Source organism: Macaca nemestrina, chromosome 17, assembly GCF_043159975.1.
Source record: "Macaca nemestrina isolate mMacNem1 chromosome 17, mMacNem.hap1, whole genome shotgun sequence".
Taxonomy (NCBI): Eukaryota; Metazoa; Chordata; class Mammalia; order Primates; family Cercopithecidae; genus Macaca; species Macaca nemestrina.
Window position 1 is genome coordinate 84,172,985 of NC_092141.1, and position 27,534 is coordinate 84,200,518.

Sequence of the window (27,534 nt, forward strand, 5' to 3'; positions counted from 1 at the left end):
TCTTTCTCTTTCCTTCCCTCCCTCACTCCCTCCTTCCTTTCTTTCTTTTCTTTCTCTCTCTCTCTCTCCTTTTTTTTTTTTTGAAACAGGGTGTCACTTTCTCACCAGAGTGCCAGGATCTCGGCTGACTGCAACCTCTGCCTCTGGAGCTCAAGCGATCACCCCAACCTCAGCCTCCCGAGTAGCTGGAACTATAGCATGTGCCACCACACCTGGATAATTTTGCTATTTTCTTTTTTTTTCTTTTTTTGAGACGGAGTCCCGCTCTGTCGCCCAGGTTGGAGTGCAGTGGCCGGATCTCGGCTCACTGCAAGCTCCACCTCTCGGGTTTACGCCATTCTCCTGCCTCAGCCTCCCGAATAGCTGGGACTACAGGTGCCCGCCACTTCGCCCGGCTAGTTTTTTGTATTTTTTAGTAGAGACGGGTTTTCACCGTATTAGCTAGGATGGTCTCGATCTCCTGACCTCGTGATCCGCCCATCTCGGCCTCCCAAAGTGCTGGGATTACAGGCGCGCATCACCATTTTTTTTTTTTTTTTTTTTTGGTCACCCAGACTTGAGTGCAGTGGCACGATCTCGGCCGACTGCAACCTCTGCCTCCTGGGTTCAAACGATTCTCTTGCCTCAGGTGTCTGCCACCACGCCCAGCTAATTTTGTAATTTTAGTGGAGATAGGGTTTCTCCCTGTTGGTCAGGCTGATCTCGAACTCCCAACCTCAGGTGATCCACCCACCTCGACCTCCCAAAGTGCTGGGATTACAGGCGTGAGCCACCGCGCCCGGCCTAAATTTTGTATGTTCAGTAGAGATGGGGGTTTCCCCATATTGGCCACGCTGGTCTCGAACTCCTGAACTTGTGATCCACCCGCCTCGGCTTCCCAAAGTTTGGGGATTACAGGCGTGAGGCACCGCACCCTGCCCAAGCCCGGCTAATTTTTAAAATATTTTTAGTAGTGACGAGGTTTCATCATATTGGCCAGGCTGGTCTTGAACACCTGACCTCCAGTGATCCGCCCATCTCGGGCTGCCGAAGTGCTGGGATTAGAGGCTTGAGCCACCTCAAGCCTCTAATCCTTCAGGAGCATCGATTTTGTCCCCGTGCCTCTTTTTTTTTTTTTTTTTTGAGACGGAGTCTCGCTGTCGCCCAGGCTGGAGTGCAGTGGCACAATCTCGGCTCACTGCAAGCTCCGCCTCCCGGGTTCATGCCATTCTACGGCCTCAGCCTCCCGAGTAGCTGGGACTACAGGCGCCAGCCACTGCGCCCGGCTAATTTTTTCTATTTTTAGTAGAGACGGGGTTTCACCATGGTCTCCATCTCCTGACCTTGTGATCCGCCCGCCTCAGCCTTCCAAAGTGCTGGGATTACAGGCGTGAGCCACCGCGCCCGGCCTCCCCGTGCCTCTCGTGTGTGTTCTAGTGTGGGAGTGACGGCGACTGCTTTCCAGCACAAGCCCATTTGACTGTTTGGGTTTGGACCAGTGGCTGCTACGACACTAAGGTGGAGATAAGGATGGAGCGAGGACTCCCAGAGTTGGGAAAGCTTGCAGGCTTACTGGGACCTCAGTCCGGCACAAGTTCCCACCCAGGTGCCGCCGCCCCAGCCTACGCACGCGCAGTCGCACCGTCTCTGGCCAAGGGTTCCTCCTGCCCCGCCCGCCCTCTCCGGGGGCCTTCTCTCCGCTCGGCACCAGGGTGTCCGCGGCGCCGCCTGATCCTGTTAGCGCGGTACTGTGAGTGCAGTCCGTCCTCGGCGCTGTTTTCCCTGACTTGCTGTCGACGCCAGGAAGGAAGGACGCGCGCAGAGGACCGCAGAGGGGTGGCGGTGGCTGAGGGAAGAAAGCGCCGCAGCACTGAAGGTTTGGGCTTGCAGGCGCTGCAGGAGGCGCCCAGGCGGGGTCCTGTCTCTCAGCCAGCTCTGAGCGGGAGGCCTGAGCCGGAAGCATTGACGTCCCGGCGACTTCCCAGAGCCTGGGGTTCGGCGCTATGGAGGAGCTCGATGGCGAGCCAGCAGTCACTGTAAGGGCACCCCGAACAGGCTTGATCGTCCTTGTGGGTTGAGAACTGCGTCTGCTTCGTTACTTCAGGCTTGTCTGCTTCCCTACTGGCCGCGAGGCTCTCGTCCCCTTCCCTTGATTCAGTTGCCACTTTCCGGAGGTCGCAGTGTTAACGAGGTGCCCGACCTCGGGTCGTAGTGGTCGCGGGGTTTCTGCCACCAGTCACAAAGCCAGGCCTCGAAGGTCCCAGTCCGTCCCTTTCCTTCTTTTGTCTTGCTGACCTTTCTACTTCCCTCGCATTTCCTCTTGGGTATTAGAGTGGGTTCAGCCCAAGCAGAGGAATTTATGTTTTTCTTCCAGCCATATTAAGCTCTGCATCGCGGCACGTTGAGTTTCTGCTTGTGTGACCTAAGGTTTATTAAACGTATTATCTCAGGAGACTATTCATATTTTATCGCTGTGCATTCAATTCCATTTGAACTTTGAAGAGAGTATGTCAACTGTGGATGATCTGTGATGTGTATAAAAAAAATTCATGGACTTTATGTGCGACATACCTACCGTTTCTGCTACTTGGAATGCTTTTGTTTTCCCTCTTTCTCTTGTTAACCGCTGACTGAGGCAGGTCTCAACCGATAAAGGTTTATTTAGCTAAGGTTGAGGATCCAACCGGGAAAAAACACAGGTCCCAGGAGGATCTGAGACTTGTGCTTTTTCCAGAGATGGTTTTGGGAACATCAGTAGTTAGAGAGGAAGGAACTAGCAGGAGGGGCAAAAAAGGGAGGTTAGGCAGTGAGGAGGCAAATGGTTACATTCTTGTGAGTCTCTGATTAGCCTCAATAAATCTGCATTTTACCTGTGAAAAGAGGGAGTAGAGGAAAAATTTATGTATGCATTCATCTCAGGGTAGGTAGAGGGATGGTTTCATTTCTTTTTTTTTTTTTTTCTGAGACGGAGTCTCGCTCTGTTGCCCAGGCTGGAGTACAGTGGCGCCCCTCTGGGCTCACTGCAAGCTCGGCCTCCTGGGTTCACACCATTCTCCTGCCTCAGCCTCCCCCAGTAGTTGGGACTACAGGCGCCCACCACCACGCCCGGCTAATTTTGTTTTGTATTTTTAGTAGAGACGGGATTTCACCGTGTTAGCCAGGATGGTCTGGATCTCCTGACCTCGTGATTTGCCCACCTCGGCCTCCCAAAGTGCTGGGATTACAAGTGTGAGCCACTGCGGCTGGCCTCTTTCTTTTTTTGAGACGGAGTCTCACTTTGTCACCAAGGGTGGAGTGCAGTGGCGCCATCTCAGCTCACTGCAACCTCTGGCTCCCAGGTTCAAGCGATTCTTCTACCTCACCCTCCTGAGTAGCTGAGATTACAGGTGCGTGCCACCACACCCAGCTAATTTTTATATTTTTGGTAGAGATGGGGTTTCACCATCTTGGTCAGGCTGGTCTTGAACTCCTGACCTCGTGATCCGCCTACCTCAGCCTCCCAAAGTGTTGGGATTACAGGCGTGAGCCACCACACCTGGCTAGGAGTTCGAGACCAGCTTGGCCAACATGGCGAAACCCCGTCTCTACTAAAAAAAATACAAAAATTAACCTAGCGTGGTGGCGCATGCCTGTAATCCCACCTACTCAAGAAGCTGAGGCAGGAGAATCGCTTGAACACAGGAGGCAGAGGTTGCAGTGAGCGGAGATTGTGAGATCGCGTCACTGCACTCCAGCCTGGGCAACAAGAGTTCGAACTCCTGGCCGGGCGCGGTGGCTCAAGCCTGTAATCCCAGCACTTTGGGAGGCCGAGACGGGCGGATCACAAGGTCAGGAGATCGAGACCATCCTGGCTAACACGGCGAAACCCCGTCTCTACTAAAAACACAAAAAATTAGCTGGGCGAGGTGGCGGCGCCTGTGGTCCCAGCTACTCGGGAGGCTGAGGCAGGAGAATGGCGGGAACCCGGGAGGCGGAGCTTGCAGTGAGCTGAGATCTGGCCACTGCACTCCAGCCTGGGTGACAGAGCGAGACTCCGTCTCAAAAAAAAAAAAAAAAAAAAAAAAAAAAGAGTTCGAACTCCTGACCTCAGATGATCTGCCCGCCTCAGCCTCCCAAAGTGCTGGGATTACAGGTGGGAGCCACTGTGCCCAGCACAAAATGAATTTTTCTTACTAGTGTTATAAGAAAATGTTATTGAAGGATACAATGTTATTACAGGACCAGCTGTGCTCTTCACTTAAAGTGTTTTTCAGCCAGGCCGGCATGGTGGAAAGTGTTTTTCAGCCAGGCGGGCACGGTGGCTCACGCCTGTAGTCCTAGCACTTTGGGAGGCTGAGGCGGGCGGATCACCTGAGCTCGGGAGTTTGTAACCAGCCTGGGCAATATGGTGAAACTCCGTTTCTACTAAAAATGAAAAAAAAAAAAAAAGCCGAGTATGGTTGCACACATCTATAGTCCCAGCTACTCAGGAGGTTGAGGCAGTAGAAGACCTTGAACCCAGGAGGCGGAGATTGGAGTGAGCTGAGATTGTGCCACTGTACACCAGGCTGGGAGACAGAGTGAGTCGCTGTCTCCAAAAAAAAAAAAAAAAAGAATAGAACGACTTCAGTAAGAAGAACATTCTTCATTTTAGATTTCTATGTCTTATTTTACTAGGTGATTCCAGGTGTGAATTCCAAGAAGAACCAAATGTGTTTTGACTGGGGTCCAGGGGAGATGCTGGTGTGTGAAACCTCCTTCAGCAAAAAAGGTAGGGGTTTTTTTTCTTCCAAATTGTCCATCTTGGCACATCTGGTTGTTTTTCTGTTTATTACCTCAGATTTGACGAGTTGTGGACTGAAACAATTGAATTTGTTTTGTACCATTTTAATTTTCTTTATTTTGTTTTCAAGATACAACAGGGTTTTGTTGTGTCACCCAGGCTGGAGTACAGTGCGATCATGGCTCACTGCAGCCTCTACCTCCTGGGCTCAAGTGATCCTCCACCTCAGTCTTCCTGGTAGCTGAGACTACAGGTCACCGTGCCCCCACACCCAGCTAATTTTTTTTTTTTTTTTTGTAGAGATGGGAGTCTTGTTTTGTTGCCTAGGCTGGTCTCACACTTCTGGCCTCGAGTGATCCTGCTGCATTTTGGCATTTTTATTTTTGAAATGTTAGCTATTTTAGATTTTCATTGATTTTTGAGATCTTGAAGATGTTGAATCCTGGAAAAAAATTAACAGTAGTTTTCATGAAAAATTTTCTTCATATTTAAAATGTCAAGCTTTTTATCTGTTTTTCTTTGTCCAAAGTGACCAAATTCCTCAGTAGCTTCCTTATTGTGAACCTTGCAGATGCTTGGCCATCACTTTTGTGTCCACAGCATGGATTCAGCTGAATAATAGTTCTGTAGGCTGAGCTAGCATCCAAAGCACAGATGGAGCTGGAGAGTGACATAGCTTGTCCTTGGCTTGATTTTCTAAGTTCCATCAGCTATTGGATAGGATGTGAATCTTTTTCTTTTCCTGATACAGTCTCCCTCCAGTAGCAGGATAAAACTGGAATCTTGACATTTGATTTGTTTTCTTTCTTTCCCTTCCTTCCTTCCTTCCTTCCGTCCGTCCGTCCGTCCGTCCGTCCATCCTTCCTAGATGGAGTCTCACTCTGTCCAGGCTGGAATGCAGTGGTGCGATCTTGGCTCACTGCCACCTCTGCCTCCCCGGTTAAAGCAATTCTCCTGCCTCAGTCTCCTGAGTAGCTGGGAATGAAGGCCCTCGCCACCACACCCAGCTAATTTTTGTATTTTTAGTAGAGACAGGGTTTTGCTATGTTGGCCAGCCTGGTCTTGAGCTCCTGACCTCGTGATCCGCCTGCCTTGGCCTCCCAGAGTGCTGGGATTATAGGCATGTGCCACTGTGCCCGGCCACAAAACATTTTTTTTAGAGTAGATTGACTTTTGGGGATGATCGTAATAGATGTTAATTTTTTTTTTTTTTTCTGTTTTGTTTCAGAAAAATCAGAGATGGTGCCAAGTTGCCCTTTTATCTATATCATCCGTAAGGATGTAGATGTTTACTCTCAAATCTTGAGAAAACTCTTCAATGAATCCCATGGAATCTTTTTGGGCCTCCAGAGAATTGATGAAGAGTTGACTGGAAAATCCAGAAAATCTCAGTAAGTTGGTTGCTGTTTGGTGTTGAAGCCCACTCTACACTGTGGAAAGCCAAATGAAGTACATTGTTGTCTTTTTGTGTGTTTTAAGGGTTGCGTAAAGAAATAAGAGACTCCTGGTTCTAGTTGAGGCATTAGTACTGGACAATGTACATTAGCAGTGATGGGAAGACTTAGCAGGAATATGCAAATGCTGTTGATTGGCTGGCTTGACAAGCTTTATTTATAGTCCTATTTTACTTACCCTCTAAAGAAGAAAATTTAGGCCACCCAAGCATGTGAGAGTCATTGAATGAGGTCACATTGTTGGGAGATTTGAAAATTAATATAACAGTTTTGTCTCTAAAAATTATGGTTGAGACATTATCTGACAACAGACCAGAAAACTCTTGTAGTATTTATAGATTAGGATTTTCTTGAATTGTAGTTCATAACTTCATCATTATCAGAGTAGTACTTGTAAATTGTAGACTTTTGGGACCCACCGCAGATCATCAAAATCAAAATCTCTGGTTGGATCTTAAAATCTCCAGCACACTGGAGTTTAAGAACTCCTGTGTTAGACTTTTGTCAGCATCCCTTCACATGGCTAGGGCATGGGCAGTGTTGGTATATTACTTCTTTGATAAGCTTTTCACAAATGAATCATTCTGGACAAGACCCAGGTCAACTTCTGTGTGAGTGTGTGTGAGAGTGATTATTGGTTGTTTTTCTGTTTTTTTCAAGACAGAGTTTCACATTGTCGCCCAGGCTAGAGTGCAGTGGCGCAATCTCTGCTCACTGCAAGCTCTGCCTCCTGGGTTCAAGCCATTCTCCTGCCTCAGCCTCCTGAGTAGCTGGGGCTATAGGTCCCCGCCACCACGCCTGGCTAATTTTTTGTATTTTCAGTAGAGATGGGGTTTCACCTTGTTAGCCATGATGGTCTCCATATCCTGACCTCGTGATCCACCCGTCTTGGCCTCCCAAAGTGATGGGATTACAGGCGTGAGCCACGATGCTCGGCCCTGTTTTTTGTTTTTTTTTTTTTTTTTTTTTTTGAGACGGAGTCTCGCTCTGTCGCCCGGGCTGGAGTGCAGTGGCCGGATCTCAGCTCACTGCAAGCTCCGTCTCCCGGGTTTACGCCATTCTCCTGCCTCAGCCTCCCGAATAGCTGGGACTACAGGCGCCCGCCACCTCGCCAGGCTAGTTTTTTGTATTTTTTTTTAGTAGCGACGGGGTTTCACCGTGTTAGCCAGGATGGTCTCGATCTCCTGACCTCGTGATCCGCCCGCCTCGGCCTCCCAGAGTGCTGGGATTACAGGCTTGAGCCACCGCGCCCGGCCTTTTTTGTTGTTGTTGTTGAGACGAAGTCTTGCTCAGTCACCCAGGCTGGAGTGCGGTGGCGCGATCTCGGCTCACTGCAAGCTCTGCCTCCCGGGTTCACGCCATTCTCCTGCCTCAGCCTCCCGAGCAGCTGGGACTACAGGTGCCCGTCACTACTCCTGGCTAATTTTTTTGTATTTTTAGTAGAGACGGGGTTTTACCATGTTAGCCAGGATGGTCTCGATCTCCTGACCTCGTGATCTGCCCATCTTGGCCTCCCAAAGTGTTGGGATTATAGGCGTGAGCCACCGCGCCTGGCCGTGCCCTGTTTTTTTTGACTCTGTTACCTGGGCTGGAGTGCAGTGGCAATCTCGGCCCACTGCAGCCTCTGCCTCCTGGGTTCAAGCCATTCTCCTGCCTCAGCCTCCCGAATAGCTGGGATTACAGGTGCGTGTCACCACGCCTGGCTAATTTTTGCATTTTTAGTAGAGAGGGTTTCATCATGTTGGCCAGGCCGGTCTTGAACTCCTGACCTCAAGTGATCTGCCCACTTCGGCCTCCCAAAGTGCTGGGATTATTGGCGTGAGCCACTGCACCTGGCCTGATTATTGGTTTTAAGGGACTCTGGTGGGTAATATTGGTGAGTTTGAGAAATCTATTGTCACTTCTAGGAAAAAACATGTCAAAAGTCCTGTAATTCCTTGATGGCAGGGGACCCTGTCTTATTTTTTATTTTTTATTTTTTTTTGAGATGGAGTCTCGCTCTGTCGCCCAGGTTGGAGTGCAATGACATGATCTTGGCTCACTGCAATCTCCGCCTCCCGAGTTCAAGAGATTCTCCTACCTCAGCCTCCCGAGTAGCTGGGATTTTTGTATTTTTAGTAGAGACTAAGTTTCACCAGGTTGGCCAGGCTGGTCTCAAACACCTGACCTCAGGTGGTCCGCCCGCTTTCACCTCCCAAAGTGCTGGGATTACAGACCTGAGCCACTGGGCTCGGCCATTAAATAACTTTATGTATCTATTTTTTTGAGACAAGGTCTGACTAGTAGATTTCATCTGCAACAATTAATGTCAGTATGGGTTTATGGATATTAACTTTAGCCCATGGGTTGTTTTGTGGCGTTTTATTTTGTTGCCCAAGTTGTTCCAGCTTCAGAAGGTTACGAGCTCCTTCACAATGGCTCCCCTCTTTCTTTCAGCAAATTTCTACATTTATTTGAGTGTTTTCTTCTTTTCTAGCACTACAAGATGTTCCAGGCTCATCTTGTGTGTTATTTCATTTTTTATAGATTGGTTCGAGTGAGTAAAAACTACCGATCAGTCATAAGAGCATGTATGGAGGAAATGCACCAGGTTGCAAGTAAGGACTCTGTGTGTGTGTGTGTGTGTGTGTGTGTGTGTGTGTGTGTGTGTGTGTGTGTGTGTTGGTATTTTGAGTATTTATTTATGCATAAATACTGTGAGGTAAAGTTTGATTGATATTCCAGTCCAAAACTTACTTTTCCATCTTTCACAATCTTTACTTTTTTGGTAATCATTTAGAGTATTTTTTTTTTTTTTTTTTTTTGAGACCGAGTGTCACTCTGTCGCCCAGGTTGAAGTGCTGTGGCATGAACTCAGGTCACTGCAACCTCCACCTCCCAGGTTCAAGCGATTTTCCAGCCTCAGCCAGCCTCCTGAGTGGCTGGGACTACAGTTGCATACCACCAAGCCCAGCTAATTTCTGTATTTTTAGTAGAGGTGGGGTTTCACTATGTTGGTCAGGCTGGTCTTGAACTCCTGGTCTCAAGTGATCTGCCTGCCTTGGACTCCCAGAGTGCTGGGATTACAGGAGTCAGCCACTGTGCCTGGACTTTTTTTTTTTTCTGAGACAAGGTTGCCCAGGCTGGAGTGCAAAGACACATTGTGGCTCATTGCAGCCGTGACCTCACCTCCTGGGCTCAAGTGATCTTCCTACCTCAGCCTTCCAAGTAGTTGGGATTGCAGGTGTGTACCACCATGCCTGGCTATTAAAAAAAATTTTTGTCCCCTCTTCCTCAGAGACATTTGTTCTGATAATTTTTAAATTTTTTGTAGAGACAGGGTCTCCCTAATTTTGCCAAGGCTGGTCTTGAACTCCTGGGCTCAAGCAGTCCTTTCACATCAGCCTCCCAAGTGTTGGGCTTACAGGTGTGAGCCACACATGAAGCCACTCTGACAAAGGTCAGAGACCTTTATGGTAACTTTGTTGCAGTTGAAAGTGCCATTTGGTAACTTCAGGGCCTTTGGTTTGAGAATTGAAGGGATATGAAGCATTAATAACAAAAAAATCCATAATTAGAAGAGATTATAATTTCTTTTAATTTTTGTCATTAAAGGAAACAAAGGCTCAGGCCATAGACCCTGGAATATTCAGCTATGAAAATAAGCCTAAGAGTTCCATTGCTCACTTAAAATGTTTTGTGTTTCGTTAGTTGCTGCTAAAGATCCAGCCAGCGGCCGCCAGTTCAGCAGCCAGGTAAGGGGAGTCACCTTTGTTGTTTTAGCACCACTGTGTCCTGTGTCCTGGGCACCCACCTGGGGTGGCTTTGCAGTTCCTGTTACGGCAGAAGTCTCTTCAGGTAGATAGGCAGCTCCTTTGGGTGACAGTGATTGTCTTGCCCCTTTCAAGGTCTAGCTCACAAGGAAATGCTTGTTAAATACTTGAGTGAATGTTTGGTTCTTCTTCTTTTTTTTTTTTTTTTTTTTTTTTTGAGACGGAATCTCGCTCTGTTACTCAGGCTCGAGTGCCCTAGGTTCAAGCAGTTCTCCTGCCTCAGCCTCCAGAATAGCTGGGTCCTACAGGTGCGTACCACCGAGCCCAGCTACTTTTTGTATTTTTAGTAGAGATGGGGTTTCACCATGTTGGCCAGGCTGGTCTCAAACTCTTGAACTCAAGTGATCCACCTGCCTCGACCTCCCAAAGTGGTGGCATTACAGGCGTGAGCCACCGTGCTGGCCCTGAATGTTCAGTTCTTATGGAACATGTATATCCTGACCAAATTGTGTTGAGGGGTTGTCACCTGAAATGGAGAACTAATCTTGTGAGATCACTGTTCAGTCTCATAAACACTACTCACTTCTCGAACTCAATATTTTTTTTTTCTTTGAAAGACAGGGTCTCTCTATGTTGTCAAAGCTGGTCTCGAACTCCTGGGCTCAAGTGATCCTCCTGCCTTGGCCTCCCAAAGTGCTGGGATTATAGGTGTGAGCTGCCACACCTAACCAAACTCAACATTTTTACTGAGTTGCAAGTGGCTCTACTTTACTTGGAGCTGGAAGATGACTTTTTCCTTAGTAGATGCTTCATGTTAAATACTTTTCAAAGTCAGTAAGTGACTAGGCGGTAATTCAGTGTCTCTGAAGTACCCTTTTTTTTTTTTTTTTTTTTTGAGACGGAGTCTCGCTCTGTCACCCAGGCTGGAGTGCAGTGGCACAATCTCAGCTCACTGCAAGCTCCGCCTCCCGGGTTTACGCCATTCTCCTGCCTCAGCCTCCCGAGTAGCTGGGACTACAGGCGCCCGCCACCTCGCCCGGCTAGTTTTTTGTATTTTTTAGTAGAGACAGGGTTTCACTGTGTTAACCAGGATGGTCTCGATCTCCCGACCTCGTGATCCGCCCGTCTCGGCCTCCCAAAGTGCTGGGATTACAGGCTTGAGCCACCGCGCCCGGCCTGAAGTACCCTTATAAACAAGTCATCGTGGTGTCTGTGGACCAAAGGATGGTGAGGAGAGGAAGCCTGCATATTCCTAAGGGCAAGGTCCAGGTCTGATTTATTTCGGGGTCTTATATTGGGCTTTCCCATTAATAGACTGTTTCCTAAACTTCAGTCCTTGGAATACCAACTTCACAATTCTTGCTCTGTCTACGTGTTTCGTGTCATCTACTGAATATTTTTGTAAATATCGTCTCTTCCTTTTACTCAAATGAAGTCCCTTGCTAAAGCATCAATTCATCGAGGTAGGCTGGGAGCAGTGGCTCACGCCTGTAATCCCAGCACTTTGGGAGGCTGAGGTGGGCGGATCTCTTGGGGTCAGGAGTTCGAGACCATACTGGCCAACATGGAAACCCCATCTACTAAAAATACAATATTTAGCCAGGCATGGTGGTGTGCACCTGTAATCCCAGCTACTCGGGAGGCTGAGGCAGGAGAATTGCTTGAACCCTGGAGGCAGAGGTTGCAGTGAGCCGAAATCATACCAGTGCACTCCAGCTTGGCTGACAGAGTGAGACTCTGTCTCCAAAAAAAAAAAAAAAAAATAGCCAGGTGCGGTGGCTCATGCCTGTGATCCCAGCACTTTGGGAGGCCAAGTTGGGGGAGATCACCTGAGGTCAGGAGTTCAAGACCAGCCTGGCCAATGTGGTGAAACCCCGTCTTGACTAAAAATACAAAAAATTAGTTGGGCGTGGTGGCACATGCCTGTAATCCCAGCTACTGGGGAGGCTGAGGCAGGAGAATCACTTGAACCCAGGATGCGGAAGTTGCAGTGAGCCGAGATTACGCCACTGCACTGTAGCTTGGGCAACAAGAGCCAAACTCCATCTCAAAAAAAATAAAATAAAAAAGTAATAATTGGTGACATGCAAGTTATATTTTTTTCTTTTTTTCTTTTTTTTTTTTTTTTTTTGAGATGGAGTCTCCCTCTGTCGCCCAGGCTGGAGTGCAGTGGCACGATCTCAGCTCACTGCAAGCTCCGCCTCCTGGGTTCACGCCATTTTCCTGCCTCAGCCTCCCGGGTAGCTGGGACTATACGTGCCCACAACCACTCCCAGCTAATTTTTTGTATTTTTAGTAGAGACGGAGTTTCACTGTGTTAGGATGATCTCGATCTCCTGACCTTGTGATCCACCCGTCTCGGCCTCCCAAAGTGCTGGGATTACAGGTGTGAGCCACCGCGCTTGGCCATATTTTTTTCTTTTTTTAAATTTTGAGACAGGGTCTCACTCTTGCCCAGGCAGGAACGCAGCGGCACGATTATGGCTCACTGCAGACTCAACTTCCTGGGCTTAAGTGATCCTCCCACCTCAGCCTCCTGAGTAGCTGAGACTACAGGGATGTATCACCACACTTGGCCAATTTTTGTATTTTTTGTTGAGACAGAATCTCGCAATGTTGCTCAAGCTGGTCTCGAACTCCTAGACTCAAACATTCCACCTGCCTTGACCTCCCAAAGTGCTGGGATTCCAGGCATGAGCCACTGCACCTGGCCAAGTTATTTTTGTAATGCACGGTAAAATAAAATCACAACCACTAAAAATAATGTTAGCCTCCATCCCGCCACCTAACATCCTCGTGCTGACTCCCCTCTGGGAAATCCTCCTGTAGGATTGCAGTAGCTGTTGGGTTAAGGAATGACTGTCGTGTGAGTCAAGGCCTGCTTTATCCCTTGGCTCTCAGAGCAAAGCTCAGGAATGATTTCAGGTGAAACCTGTCTCCATTTCTCCCTTAGGTCTCCATTTTGTCAGCAATGGAGCTCATCTGGAACCTGTGTGAGATTCTTTTTATTGAAGTGGCCCCGGGTAAGCATGGAATAATCTCACCTTATAACATCATAGGTGTCCCCTGCCATCTTCTGCTCTTTCCTCATCTTTCCTGTGCATGGTGATGAGTGTTTTATTCCTGAGAATGTTCTTTCCATCATTATAACCATGGGAAATCGTTAGAAAACACCCAAAGAAACCTGACCATTTTGTCAGGTGCTACAAAAAGAATCATGCAGAGTGCCTCCTAGAAAGCTAAACCGTCACAGGTACTGAGAAATATTAAACTAGTGTGTGAAAGGCGGGGTCAGTGTTAACATCATGAACTGGCTAAGCTCAAGAAAGTTTTATGAACGTGGGGTGGGATTAGGTGGTGAGAGGCAAAGTCACGTTGGGAATTCTGTCACTAATGATTGGGACAGGGCAATTCTGTGTGTTAACTCTGCCAATGGGAATTTTTTTGTTGATCTTTTTTTTTTTTTTTTGAGATGGGAGTTTTGCTCTTGTTGCCCAGGCTAGAGTGCAATGGCGTGATCTCGGCTCACCACAACCTCCAACTCCCAGGTTCAAGTGATTCTCCTGCCTCAGCCTCCTGAGTAGCTAGGATTACAGACATGCGCCGCCATGCCCGGCTAATTTTGTATTTTTAGTAAAGATGAGGTTTTTCCATGTTGGTCAGGCTGGTCTCGAACTCCCGACCTCAGGTGATCTGCCCACCTCAGTCTCCCAAAGTGCAGGGATTCCAGGCTTGAGCCACCGTGCCTGGCCTTCTGTTGATCTTGAATTAAACTGTGATCAGTATAGTGTCATGGCCTGTATGAGCTCTCTGTGGATCTGCTGCAGCTTTTTTGCATTTCTTCTAAGGATTTATGTTTGCTATTTCCCATAAATGAGTAGTAACCTCTGTGTAGCCCTAGCATTTTATTCATACTCTCACTAAAGAAGTGAGGAACTTGGCCGGGCGCGGTGGCTCAAGCCTGTAATCCCAGCACTTTGGGAGGCCGAGACGGGCGGATCACGAGGTCAGGAGATCGAGACCATCCTGGCTAACATGGTGAAACCCCGTCTCTACTAAAAAATACAAAAAAACTAGCCGGGCGAGGTGGCGGGCGTCTGTAGTCCCAGCTGCTTGGGAGGCTGAGGCAGGAGAATGGCGTAAATCTGGGAGGAGGAGCTTGCAGTGAACCGAGATTGCGCCACTGCACTCCAGTCTGGGCGACAGAGCAAGACTCCGTTTCAAAAAAAAAAAGAAGTGAGGAACTTGAAATTAGAGTTGGTTGTTCAGAGGCCTCCCTTCTCCAGTGGATTTTTGAGGAGGTTACAGTTGGCCGTTTGTATCTGCAGGTTCTACATCATGGATACAGAGTGCTGGCTATACTCTGCCATTTTATTTCATTTTATTTTTATTGATTGATTGAGACAAGATCTTACTGTGTCACTTAGGCTGGAGTGTGGTGGTCCAATCACGGCTATTGCAGTCTGGACCTCCCAGGCTCAAGTGATTTTCCTGCCTCAGCCTCCTGAGTAGCTGGGACTACAGGCACGTGCCACCATGCAGGCTAATTTTTTGTGTGTATGCGCTGGGGGAGGGGAGACAGGGTCTTGCTCTGTCACCCAGGCTGGAGTACAGTGGCGTGATCACAGCTCAGCAGCCTTGACTTCCTGGGCTCAAGCAATCCTCCTGCCCAGCCTTTTAAGTAGCTGGGACCACAGGCACGCACCACTACGCCCAGCTAATTTTGTATTTTTTGTGGAGAGGAAGTTTCGCTGTGTTGCCCGGGCTGTTCTTGAACTCTTGGGCTCAAGCAGTCTGCCCATCTTGGCCTCGCAAAATGCTGGGATTATAGGCATGAGCCACAATTCCTGGCTCAGCTAATTTTTTTTTTTTTTTTTTTTTTGTAGAGATGGGGTCTCCCTATGTTGCCCAACCTAGTCTCAAACTCCTGGGCTCAAGCGATCTGCCTGCCACAGCCTCCCAAAGTGCTAGGATTACAGACATGAGCTACCATGCCCGGCCATATTATTTTTTTGTTTTGTTTTTTGAGACAGAGTCTCACTCCATCACCTAGGCTGGAGTGCAGTGGTGCGATCTTGGCTCACTGCAACCTCTCCCTCCTGGGTTCAAGCAATTCTGCCTTAGCCATATGAGCAGCTGGAATTACAGGCATGTGCCACCACGCCTGGCTAATTTTTGTATTTTTAGTAGAGACAGGGTTTCACCATGTTGGCCAGGCTGGTCTCGAACTCCTGAGCTCAGGTGATCCACCTGCCTTAGCCTCCCAAAGTGCTGGGATTCCAGGTGTGCGCCACCAGCCCCTTGGCCATATGATTTTTATCATCATTGCATACCTGGCTGCTTGCTAGTCAGTACTGGTTCCTAAACAGCCATTACTTGTGTAGCTATTGAGTATTTGTGAAGAATCTGGTGGTGAGGTCTGCATTCCATTTTCACCCCTTTCTGGGGACAGTTAAAGATGGAGCTGCCTGGCACAGAGGTAATATTTGGTGAAAGTGCACTTGCTTTTTCTTAGCACAGTTCTTCATTCAGGACCACGTGTGTGACTGCTGAAAAGGGATAAAGCTGTGTAGTCAGCTCGTCTGCCTTAACGTTCTCTGTTCTTTGGATAAAGTGGAACTTGCTGCAGGTGAAGCTGAGGCTTTTGTGTGTGATGAGAGTCTCTCCTCCCAGCTGGCCATCTCCTCCTCCACCTCCTTGACTGGGTCCGGCTCCATGTATGCGAGGTGGACAGTTTGTCGGCGGATGTTCTGGGCAGTGAGAATCCAAGCAATCATGACAGCTTCTGGAACTTGGTAAGACAGGCCGGGCCCCCACCTCTCACCATGAGTCCTACTGTCCCTGGTGCCGCTGGGTGGGTCTGAGGACACCCACCGAGCCTCCAGCAGTAGGCTGGCTTTCGGAGTCTGTTACTATGGAGACTCTCTTGGATCTTTTCTTCCCTGGAATTGGATTTAGACTATGGGAGAGTCTAAAACCGAGGTAACATGTAAGAAAAATAATGCTTTGAAGACTTTCCAGAGTAAAAGGAAATTTGACTTCTTTGTGGGTCTAAGAAAGAGAAGACATAAAAAGTAATACAAAACCTTTTTTTTTTTTGAGACGGAGTCTCACTCTGTTGCCTAGGCTGGAGTGCAGTGGTGCCATCTTGGCTCACTGCAAGCTCTGCCTCCTGGGTTCACACCATTCTCCTGCCTCAGCCTCCCAGAGCAGCTGGGACTACAGGTGCCCGCCACCATGCCTGGCTAATTTTTTGTATTTTTTTTTAGTAGAGACGGGGTTTCACCATGTTAGCCAGGATGGTCTCAATCTCCTGACCTCATGATCCGCCTGCCTTGGTCTCCCAAAGTGCTGGGATTACAGGCATGAGCCACCGTGCCTGGCCTTTTTTTTTTTTTTTTGAGAAAGGGTCTTGGCTGGGTGCAGTGGCTCATGCCTGTAATTCCAGCCAGCACTTCGGGTGGCCAACTCAGGAATCGCTTGAGCCCAGGAGTTTGAGATTAGCCTGGGCAACAAAGTGAGACCCCCATCTCAAAATAAATTAATAAATAAAAATATGAAAGAAAAAAGAGAATCTGACTCTGTTCCCCAGGCTGTTGTGCGGTGGCATGATCTTGCTCACTGCAGCCTCTACCTCCTGTGCGGTCCTACCACCTCAGCCTCTCAAGTAGCTGGGACCACAGGTGCGAACCACCATGCCTGGCTAATGATATAAAACCAATTGATAGGGGCCGGGGTGCCTACGGGGTTGGATGTAAATGAGCTTGCACATTACTTTGGATTATCAGTTTGGAAGTCAGCATGTCGTATGTGTGTATATGGATGTATTATCTATGTGTTAGGTATTTCCATTCACCTCTGCTGACTGACCTAATTGGGAGGTGGCAGGGAGAAGATTGCTAGTTGACTGGGCTAATGGAAAGTTGACTAAACGTATAAAACCTGAAATTGGGAACAGATTGTGGGGACAAAAAAGAAAAGAAAACCTGTAATTCGGCCCAGCACGGTGGCTCACGCCTGTAATCCCAGCATTTTGGGAGGCCCAGGCTCAGTGGGATCACCTGAGGTCAGGAGTTCAAGACCAGCCTGGCCAACATGGTGAAACCCCCATCTTGGCCGGGCGCGGTGGCTCAAGCCTGTAATCCCAGCACTTTGGGAGGCCGAGGCGGGCGGATCACGAAGTCAGGAGATCGAGACCATCCTGGCTAACACGGTGAAACCCCATCTCTACTAAAAAATACAAAAAACTAGCCAGGCGAGGTGGCGGGCGCCTGTAGTCCCAGCTACTCGGGAGGCTGAGGCAGGAGAATGGCGTAAACCCGGGAGGCGGAGCTTGCAGTGAGCCGAGATCGCGCCACTGCACTCCAGCCTGGGTGACAGAGCCAGACTCCGTCTCAAAAAAAAAAAAAGAAACCCCCATCTCTACTAAAAATACAAAAGTTATCTGGGTGTAGTGGCAGGTGCCTGTAATCCCAGCTACTCAGGAGGCTGAGGCAGGATAATTGCTTGAACCTGGGAGGCAGAGGCTCCAGTGAACTGAGATGGTGCCGCTGTACTTCAACCTGGGTGACAGAGCGAGACTCTGTCTCAATTAAAAAAAAAAAGAAAACCTGGAATTCAAATAAGGAGTTGTTACCGTTGGGGCTATTTCTAGGCCTTATGGTGCTGGGAGATCTGTGCAGGTAAGGGAAGTGCCTTTGTTGAGGAAGTAGTGGGCCAAATGTTTGAGTCTCTGATTGATTCGCTAAGGTTTGTTGTTGTTGTTGTTTAGAGACAGGATCTCGCTTTGTGGCCTGGGCTGGAGTGCGGTGGCGGGATCATGGTACACTGCAGCTTTGATTTCCTGGGCTCAAGCGATCCTCCCACCTCAGCCTCCTGAGTGGCTGGGACTACAGGCGCATACCACCATGCCTGGCTAGATTTATTTTTTGTAGAGATGAGGCCTCACTGTATTACCCAGGCTGGTCTTGAACTCCTGGGCTCAAGCAGTCCTCCCACCTCGGCCCCCCAAAGTATTGGGATTGCAAGTGTGAGCCACCATGCCTGGTCATTCACTGAGTATTTATTGAGCCCCTTCTATTTGCAAGGCACCAAGGAGACAACCATGACTAAAACAGGCAAAGATTCCTGCCTTTATAGAGTTTATATCCTGTGTGTGGAGACAGAACAGCAACCCATAGGCCAGTACCATGTATCCTGGCACATAGTGAAGTGCTCTGGCAAGGTGCCAAAAAGAGGGGAGGCTGCAAGTGCTGGAGTGGCATCAAAGAAGGCCTCCCTCATGAGAGATTAGAGGTGAGACCTGAAGGAGGTGAGGAGAGCTAGGCTGAAGAAAGCATTCCATATAGCAGGGCCTGCAGATGCTGTGTTCTAGAGCCAGGGTGGAGCAGGAGGGGCTGTGCTGTGTAGGGATAGGTGGGAGGGATGAGTTGGGGAGATAAAGACAGATACCAGTCTGAGGGCCCCCTGAGTTGTCACTGAGACTAGCTTTTTGCAGCCTACATAGCAGGGTGACTAAGAACATGGTCTGTGGTGCCACACTGCCTGGGTTAGCTTTCTAGCTCTGCCTTTTACTAGCTGTGAGGTGGTGGGGGTTTTTTTGTGGGTTTTTTTTTTTTTTTTTTTTGAGACAGAGTCTCGCTCTGTCATCTAGGCTGGAGTGCAGTGGCACAGTCTCGGCTCACTGCAACCTCTGCCTCCGGGGTTCAAGTGATTCTCCTGCCTCAGCCTCCCGAGCAGCTGGGACTACAGACGCGTGTCACAACACCCAGCTAATTTTTGTATTTTTAGTAGAGGTGGGGTTTTACCATGTTGACCAGGCTTGTCTTGAATTCCTGACCTCATGATTCGCCCACCTTGGCCTCCCAAAGTGCTGGGATTACCAGCGTGAGCCACCATGCCTGACCTTTTTTTTTTTTTTTTTTTTTTTTTTGAGACGGAGTCTCACGCTGTTGCCCAGGCTGGAGTGCAGTGGCGCGATCTCGGCTCACTGCAAGCTCCGCCTCCCGGGTTCCCGCCATTCTCCTGCCTCAGCCTCCTGAGTAGCTGGGACTACAGGCGCCCGCCACCGCGCCCGGCTAATTTTTTGTATTTTTAGTAGAGACGGGGTTTCACTGTGGTCTCGATCTCCTGACCTTGTGATCCGCCCGCCTCGGCCTCCCAAAGTGCTGGGATTACAGGCTTGAGCCACCGTGCCCGGCCTTTTTTTTTTTTTTTAAATACAGTTTTGCTGTGTTCCCCAGCTGCAGTGCCCAATCACCACTCACTGCAGCCTTGGCCTCCAGGGCTCCAGTGGTCCTCCTACTTTAGCCTCCCAAGTAGCTGGGACCACAGATATGTGCTACCAGCACCAGCGAAAGTTTTTTATTATTTATTTATTTGTTTGTTTTTTTGAGATGGAGTCTTGCCCTGTTGCCTGGGCTGGAGTGCAGTGGCGCTAGCTCAGATCACTGCAACCTCCGCCTCCCTGGTTCAAGCAGTTCTCCTGTCTCAGCCTACTGAGTAGCTGGGATTATAGGCATACACCACAATGCCCAGCTGATTTTTTTTTTTTTTTTTTTTTTTTTTTTGGTAGAGATGGGGTTTCACCATGTTGGCCAGGCTGGTCTTGAACTCCTGACCTCATGACCTCAAGTGATCTGCCTGCCTCCCTCCGTCCTAATTTTTTTTTTTTTTTAAGCCAGAGTCTCGCTCTTTTGCCCAGGCTGGAGTGCAGTGGTCCGATCTTGGCTCACTGCAAGCTCCACCTCCTGGGTTCACTCCATTCTCCTGCCTCATCCTCCTGAGTAGCTGGAACTATAGGCGCCTGCCACCACGCCCGGCTAATTTTTTGTATTTTGTTTAGTAGAGATGGGGTTCCACCATGTTAGCCAGAATGGTCTCAATCTCCTGACCTGGTGATCCGCCCTCCGCGGACTCCCAAAGTGCTGAGATTACAGGTGTGAGCTGCCGCACCTGGCTAACCCAATTATTTTTTATTTTTATTTATTTATTTTTTGAAACAGAGTCTCACTCTGTTGCCCAGGCTGGAGTGCAGTGGTGCGATCTTGGCAGGGGTTACAGGCTCCTGCCATCTTGCCTGGCTAATTTTTGTATTTTTAGTAGAGATGGGGTTTTGCTGTTTTGGCCAGGCTGGTCTTGAACTCCTGACCTCAAGTGATCCACCTGCCTCAGTCTCCCAAATTGCTGGGATTACAGGCTTGAGCCACCATGCCCAGCCAAATTTTTTAATTTAATTTAATTTAATTTTATTTTATTTTATTTTTTGAGATGGAGTTTCACTCTTGTTGCCCAGGCTGGAGTGCAATGGCACGATCTCAGCTTACAGCAACCTCCGCTTCCTCAGCTCAAGCGATTCTCCTGCCTCAAGCCTCCCGAGTAGCTGGGATTACAGGCATGCACCACCATGCCTGGCTAATTTTGTTTTTTTTTTTAGTAGAGATGGGGTTTATCCATGTTGGTCAGGCTGGTCTCGAACTCCTGACCTCAGGTGGTCCGCCTGCCTCGGCCTCCCAAAGCGCTGGGAGTACAGGCATGAGCCACCACACCCAGCAATTTTTTTATGTTTTGAACTCCTGGCCTCAAGCAATCCTGCCTTGGCCTCCCAAAGTATTGGGATTATAGGTGTGAGCCACTGTGCCCAGCCACTAGCTGTGAGATCTTGAGTGAGCTACTTAATGGCCCTGAGGGTCCTCATCTGTGTAGTGGAGATAATAATACTTGTCCCGGCCGGGGCGGTGGCTCAAGCCTGTAATCCCAGCACTTTGGGAGGCCGAGACGGGCGGATCACGAGGTCAGGAGATCGAGACCATCCTGGCTAACACGGTGAAACCCCGTCTCTACTAAAAAGTACAAAAAAAGTAGCTGGGCGAGGTGGCGGGCGCCTGTAGTCCCAGCTACTCGGGAGGCTGAGGCAGGAGAATGGCATGAACCCGGGAGGCGGAGCTTGCAGTGAGCCGAGATCCGGCCACTGCACTCCAGCCTGGGCGACAGAGCGAGACTCCGTCTCAAAAAAAAAAAAAAAAAAAAAAAAAACTTGTCCCACGGGGCTGCTGTGATCATTAAATTAGTTAAACGACGTAAATGTGGTTGAAGTAGTTGACATGGTTGATGCACAGTAAAAGCTAGTCTTTTACTTCTAAGCCAGATGGGGTGAGGGGGCATTGGAGAGCTGAGCAGAGGAAGCCTGAGATCTTACTTAGGTTCCCAAAGGCTGTCCTGGCTGCCATGTTGAGACTATACAGCAAGGATGGAAGCAGGCCAGTCCGGATTCTACTGTACTAAGCCAGGCAAAAGATGGTGGTGGTGTAGGCTAGATATGTTTGAAGAGAGTTGATGGGGTTTGCTGATGGATTGATTTGATGTGGGCATGCAAGAAATAGAAGAATGTGGGAGGATGAGGTTGGTGAGTTGGAGGCAAACTGGTGTTTAATTTTAGACATGTTTCTCTCGTGTGTGTGTGTGTTTTCTTTTTTTTTTTTTTTTTTTCTGAGACAGAGTCTCTTGCCTATGTTGGAGTGCAGTGGTCGGATTACAGCTCACTGCAGCCTTGACCTCCTAAGCTTAGGTGATCCTCCCACCTCAGCCTCCCAGGTAGCCAGGACTACAAAGGCGTGCCACCACATCCAGCTAATTTTCTTATTTTTAGTGGAGATGGGGTTTTGCCGTGTTGTTCAGGCTGGTCTTAAACTCCTGGGCTCAAGCAGTCCACCCTCCTTGGCTTCCCAAAGTGTTGGGATTACAGGCATGAGGCACTATGCCTGTCCGACATGTTACGTTTTAAGATGCCTATTCAAGATCCAAGTGGAGATGTTGACTAGGCCCTTGGATATACAAAGCTGGAATTCAGAGAAGGAAGTTTGGGCTAGAGTGGAAAAGTTGGGAGTTATTAGTATGTGTATGTATATATATTTGTGAATTTTTTTTTTTTTTTGAGATAGAGTTTTGCTCGTCGCCCAGGCTGGAGTGCAGTGCCTTGAATACTGAATTAGTGAATGTTAAACCATTGCTTCTAGGGGAAATACAGGGTTAGGTTCCTGCAAGCCTCTGGTCACATTTTGTTCAACCAATCAATATATAACTGATCACTTGTTTTATGTGTGTTTCTGTTTAGAGACAACTTACTTGACATAATATTGTTGATTCATTAACAGTGAACTCAGGGCCAACAGCACTGTGATTTGTGCCTGACTGAACCTTATCCAACACCTCCCATAGTTCTTGCACTTAGCAACACTAGAAAGCACCTCAGTACTATACTTGGGGACCCAACAAAATGTACACAAATGAAAAAAAGTAGCATTAACTGCATCACAATAAAGCCTTGTTTAGTGTGTGTCAAGCAACTCGATATTCTTACCACTCTGTACACGTCCATGAATTTTGATTTGAAAGTACCACAAATATTGATTTGGGGGTTACAAATAAATTTTAGTGAGTAGGCAGATTCATAGATAAAGACTGAACTGTGAGGACTATTTGGTTGAGTGTATTTTTATTTTATTTATTTTATTTTATATTTTTTATATATATATATATATATTTTTTTTTTTTTTTTTTTTTTTTTGAGACGGAGTCTTGCTCTGTAGCCCGGGCTGGAGTGCAGTGGCCGGATCTCAGCTCACTGCAAGCTCCGCCTCCCGGGTTTACGCCATTCTCCTGCCTCAGCCTCCGGAGTAGCTGGGACTACAGGCGCCCGCCACCTCGCCCGGCTAGTTTTTTTTGTATTTTTAGTAGAGACGGGGTTTCACGGTGTTAGCCAGGATGGTCTCGATCTCCTGACCTCGTGATCCGCCTGTCTCGGCCTCCCAAAGTGCTGGGATTACAGGCTTGAGCCACCGCGCCCGGCCTATTTTTTATATTTTATATTTATTTTATATATTTTATATTTTATATTTTATATTTTATTTTATTATTTTATTTTATTTTCAAGATGGAGTCTCACTCTGTCGCCTGGGCTGGAGTGCAGTGGCGTGATCTCGGCTCATTGCCACCTCTGCCTCCCGGGTTCAAATGATTCTCCTTCCTCAGCATCCCGAGTAGCTGGGACTACAGGCACACACCATCACACCCAGCTAATTTTTGTATTTTTAGTAGAGACAGGGTTTCACCATGTTGGCCAGGCTGGTCTCAAACTCCTGATCTCAGGTGATCCACCCGTCTCGGCCTCCCAAAGTGCTGGGATTACAGATATGAGCTACCGCTCCCGGCCTGAGTGTATTTATTTTACATATTTATATTTGACCTGAAACTTTTATGAACCATTTTATTTAATGCATTCTGACATTTTCTATTATTTCATTTTAATTTTTTTCCAAACAAAACTTCTCACATACTTATTATTGAACCAGCCTACCAGTGTAGAGCTTATAATCAGAGAAAAACCATTTTCTCAACAAAGTATGTCCACCTTTCCAGATAGTGGTGACAGTTTCAGCTTGTTGTGATAAGGTGTGCTGCATCTCATGTGTAATTCCTGGCAGACCCAGCTTGGTTCTTCTCCAGTCCCTCCTCTTGGGGTTGTAGCTAACTGTATTAGCAGTTTTTTGTTTTGTTTTGAGATGGAGTCTCACTCTGTTGCCCAGGCTGGAGTGCAGTGGCGCAATCCCAGCTCCCTGCAACCTCCGCCTCCCAGATTCAAGCGATTCTCCTGCCTCAGCTTCCTGAGTAGCTGGGACTACAGATGTGTACCACCACCCCTTGCTAATTTTTCTGTATTTTTAGTAGAGATGGGGTTTCACCATGTTAACCAGGATGGTCTCAATCTCCTGACCTTGTGATATGCCTGCCTTGGCCTCCCAGAGTGCTGGGATTACAGGCATGAGCCACCACGCCTGGCCCTGTATTACCAGTTTTAATCTGAATCCACTGGGGAATGGGACGATTTTGCTTTTGTTTCTTGGCCAGGAATTGCACGATCCTGAACGTTTTGTGAGAAGACGGTGGGAGAAAGAATCAACAGCACACACCATGATGGTGGAGAAGGGGTGGGGGGAAGCGGGTAGAGGAACATGTTTCTCTGTTTCATTTATTTTTGAAAAGCTGGGTCTGGGCGTGGTGGCTCACACCTATAATCCCAACACTTTGGGAAGCCGAGGCGGGGAATCACTTGAGTTTAGGAGTTCGAGACCAGCCTGGCCAACATGGTAAAACCCTGTTTCTACTAAAAACACAAAAATTGGCCGGGTGCGGTGGCTCAAGCCTGTAATCCCAGCACTTTGGGAGGCCGAGACGGGCGGATCACGAGGTCAGGAGATCGAGACCATCCTGGCGAACACGGTGAAACCCCGTCTCTACTAAAAAAAAATTACAAAAAACTAGCCGGGCGAGGTGGCGGGCGCCTGTAGTCCCAGCTACTCCGGAGGCTGAGGCAGGAGAATGGCGTAAACCCGGGAGGCGGAGCTTGCAGTGAGCTGAGATCCGGCCACTGCGCTCCAGCCCCGGCGACAGAGCGAGACTCCGTCTCAAAAAAAAAAATAAAATAAAATAAAAAAAACACAAAAATTAGCTGGGCGTGGTGGCATGTACCTGTAATCCCAGCTACTCAGGAGGCTGAGACAGGAGAATCACTTGAACCTGGGAAGTGGAGGTTATAGTGAGCCAAGATTGTGTCATTATACTCCAGCCTGGGCAGAAAGAGCGAAAATCTGAAAAAAAAAAAAAAGCTGGTCACAGACTATAATGGACTACAGCTGGCTGTTTGAAAAACATGGTGGAAGTGGCAAAGCCATGAGACTGGATGTGATAGATTACTTCTGGAGGGAAAGAGCCATCATTCTTCCCAGGGCCGACTCAGGGGCAGAAAGAAGCCTATGTGTGAGGAGTTAAAAAGCCAAAGTGTGGCCGGGCGCGGTGGCTCACGCCTGTAATCCCAGCACTTTGGGAGGCCAAGGCGGGCGGATCATGAGGTCAGGAGATCAAGACCATCCTGGCTAAGACGGTAAAACCCTGTCTCTACTAAAAATACAAAAAATTAGCCAGGCATGGTAGTGAGCGCCTGTAGTCCCAGCTACTTGGGAGGCTGAGGCAGGAGAATGGCATGAATCCGGGAGGCGGAGTTTGCAGTGAGCCGAGATCACGCCACTGCACTCCAGCCTGGGTGACAGAGCGAGACTCAGTCTCAAAAAAAAAAAGCCGAAGTGTGGGGTGAGGGGACTGGCCTCCTCATGCCTCGGCAGGGTCAGGCCTCCTGCTAGTGCTCATGGGCCCGATCTCCTCCCAGGTGACCATCTTGGTGCTGCAGGGCCGGCTGGATGAGGCCCGACAGATGCTCTCCAAGGAAGCCGACGCCAGCCCCGCCTCTGCAGGCATATGCCGAATCATGGGAGACCTGATGAGGACAATGCCCATTCTCAGTGTACGTGGGGGTAGCTTTGCTCTGCTGGGTCACAGGAGATGGGTGATTCACTAAATATAAAGAGTTTGGGGCCGGGCGCGGTGGCTCAAGCCTGTAATCCTAGCACTTTGGGAGGCCGAGACAGGCGGATCACGAGGTCAGGAGATCGAGACCATCCTGGCTAAAACGGTGAAACCCCTTCTCTACTAAAAAATACAAAAAACTAGCCGGGTGAGGCGGCGGGCGCCTGTAGTCCCAGCTACTCGGGAGGCTGAGGCAGGAGAATGGCCTGAACCCGGGAGGCGGAGCTTGCAGTGAGCTGAGATCCGGCCACTGCACTCCAGCCTGGGCAACAGAGCAAGACTCCGTCTCAAAAAAAAAAAAAAAAAAGAGTTTGGGTGGGATGATGTCTCATGGCTGGTCTCTCCCTTAGCCCGGGAACACCCAGACACTGACAGAGCTGGAGCTGAAGTGGCAGCACTGGCACGAGGAATGTGAGCGGTATCTCCAGGACAGCACATTTGCCACCAACCCTCACCTGGAGTCTCTCTTGAAGGTCTGGGAAGCAGTTCAGATTGCATCCATGTTGGCTTCCTGTGGGGGCTGTGGCATCCAGTGCAGCAGTGGCAGAAGCTTGGTCCTCTTTGGATAGGGCTGTCTGTTGCTCTGCCATGATGGTGAGAGCTTTCAGACTAGTTGAAATCCAGTGCTCTAGCTGAGAGCAGGAGCATTATGGAGAAGGTACCCCTGAAAGGAGGACAGAGTTCAGCACAAATGTCTCTTCCTCAGATTATGCTGGGAGACGAAGCCGCCTTGTTAGAGCAGAAGGAACTTCTGAGTAATTGGTATCATTTCCTAGTGACTCGGCTCTTGTACTCCAATCCCACAGTAAAACCCATTGATCTGCACTACTACGCCCAGGTGAGTGAGCTTGGGGTGGGCAAGGGTGGAGGTAGGAGTCCTGGTGGCGCCGTGATGGGTGATTCTCTTTGAATTTGTCCCCGAGGAACAGGAAGACCCTTTCCTTTGGCCCTTAGTGAAAGAACATGGCACCCTTCTCTGGGGTTCCTTATACAGCAGCCCTGCCTGTCCCCTGAGTCTCTGCTTCCATCCTCGGGATTGAGTGTCTCATCACCTTTCCACAGTCCAGCCTGGACCTGTTTCTGGGAGGTGAGAGCAGCCCAGAACCCCTGGACAACATCTTGTTGGCAGCCTTTGAGTTTGACATCCATCAAGTGATCAAAGAGTGCAGGTAGGATCTCTCCCACCCCCCACTGTAACCATTGTTAGGTGTGCAAATATCACCACCATCCGTTTCTAGAGTGGCATGTTCTTCCTTACCCTTCTTTCCTCAGACCTGCTATGTTAGTCCATCTCTTGCTGCTATTGCAGAATACCTGAGACCAGGTAATTTATAAAGAAAAAGATTATTTTCTCACAGTTCTGGAGGCTAGGAAGTCCAGGATCAAGGCACTGGCAATGTTTCTGGTGAGGGCTGCTCTCTGCTTCCAAGATGGCACCTTGAACAACTGTGTTCTCATGTGGTGGAAGGGCAAGAAGGACAAACTCCCTTCGTCAAGTCACTTTATGAGGGCACCCAATCACATTCATGAGTGAGGAGTCCTCCTGGCCTAATCACCACTCAGAGGCCCTACCTCTTAATACTATCACATTGGCAAAACTGGGGTTTTAGAGGGGATCCCTTCAAACCATAGCACCTGCTCCCCTGCTTGGCCTGCTACAGGTAGATAATGGCTTCTCCCTGGGTGAGCTTGGGGACTTCCTGGAGGCTTGAGGGCTACCATATACATAACTGTTTCTATTTTAGGGATGTTTATTTAAAATAACATTGCAGGAAATTACTTTGACAATTTAAAATCTAGAAAAAGCCAGCAAGCCTGTTTCTTGGCACCTAATGGATACGTATTCACCTTATGGGATGGCATGTTCCAACAGTCTCACTCCAGTGACGTGAGCTACCGAACCACCGGGCTTGAGGCTGGGTATTATTCAGAATTTCCAGCCCTCTATCCAAAAGAAGGTGTTCTGTCATTGCACTGAATCTTTAGCAAGGCAGGAAAGGGAGTGCCAAACATAATGAATCAGAGATAAACCTTTCCAGAACTCTCCATATATGTTAAGTCAGAAAGAATGTCCCCTTCCTTCTTGTGCACCCTGGATGGTGGGCATTGCACTGAAGACCTGCTGGGAAGGGAGGAAGTGGGTAATAGCAGAAGATGGCCTTGATCAGGT

At 48.7% G+C, this 27,534-nt stretch overlaps 1 protein-coding gene across 3 annotated transcripts in view; it reads left to right on the forward strand.

The window, feature by feature from the left end:
• Positions 1-1,861: 1,861 nt before the first annotated feature.
• LOC105469158 (nucleoporin 85) overlaps positions 1,862-27,534 on the forward strand; it is a 34,061-nt gene continuing 8,388 nt past the window's right edge. For 2 of the 3 annotated variants that reach the window (XR_011616014.1, XM_071083567.1), the window contains exons 1-11: positions 1,862-2,015; positions 4,636-4,729; positions 5,970-6,132; positions 8,722-8,792; positions 9,886-9,929; positions 12,901-12,970; positions 15,621-15,742; positions 25,168-25,302; positions 25,715-25,837; positions 26,071-26,202; positions 26,427-26,533. Coding sequence is in view for 2 of the 3 variants with exons in the window: in XM_071083567.1 (XP_070939668.1) it covers positions 1,983-2,015; positions 4,636-4,729; positions 5,970-6,132; positions 8,722-8,792; positions 9,886-9,929; positions 12,901-12,970; positions 15,621-15,742; positions 25,168-25,302; positions 25,715-25,837; positions 26,071-26,202; positions 26,427-26,533 (1,094 nt within the window). In the remaining variant the exon portion in view is untranslated. Of the gene's footprint in view, positions 2,016-4,635; positions 4,730-5,967; positions 6,133-8,721; positions 8,793-9,885; positions 9,930-12,900; positions 12,971-15,620; positions 15,743-25,167; positions 25,303-25,714; positions 25,838-26,070; positions 26,203-26,426; positions 26,534-27,534 lie in introns of those variants that run through there. The other variant, XM_071083568.1, reaches the window with a different exon arrangement.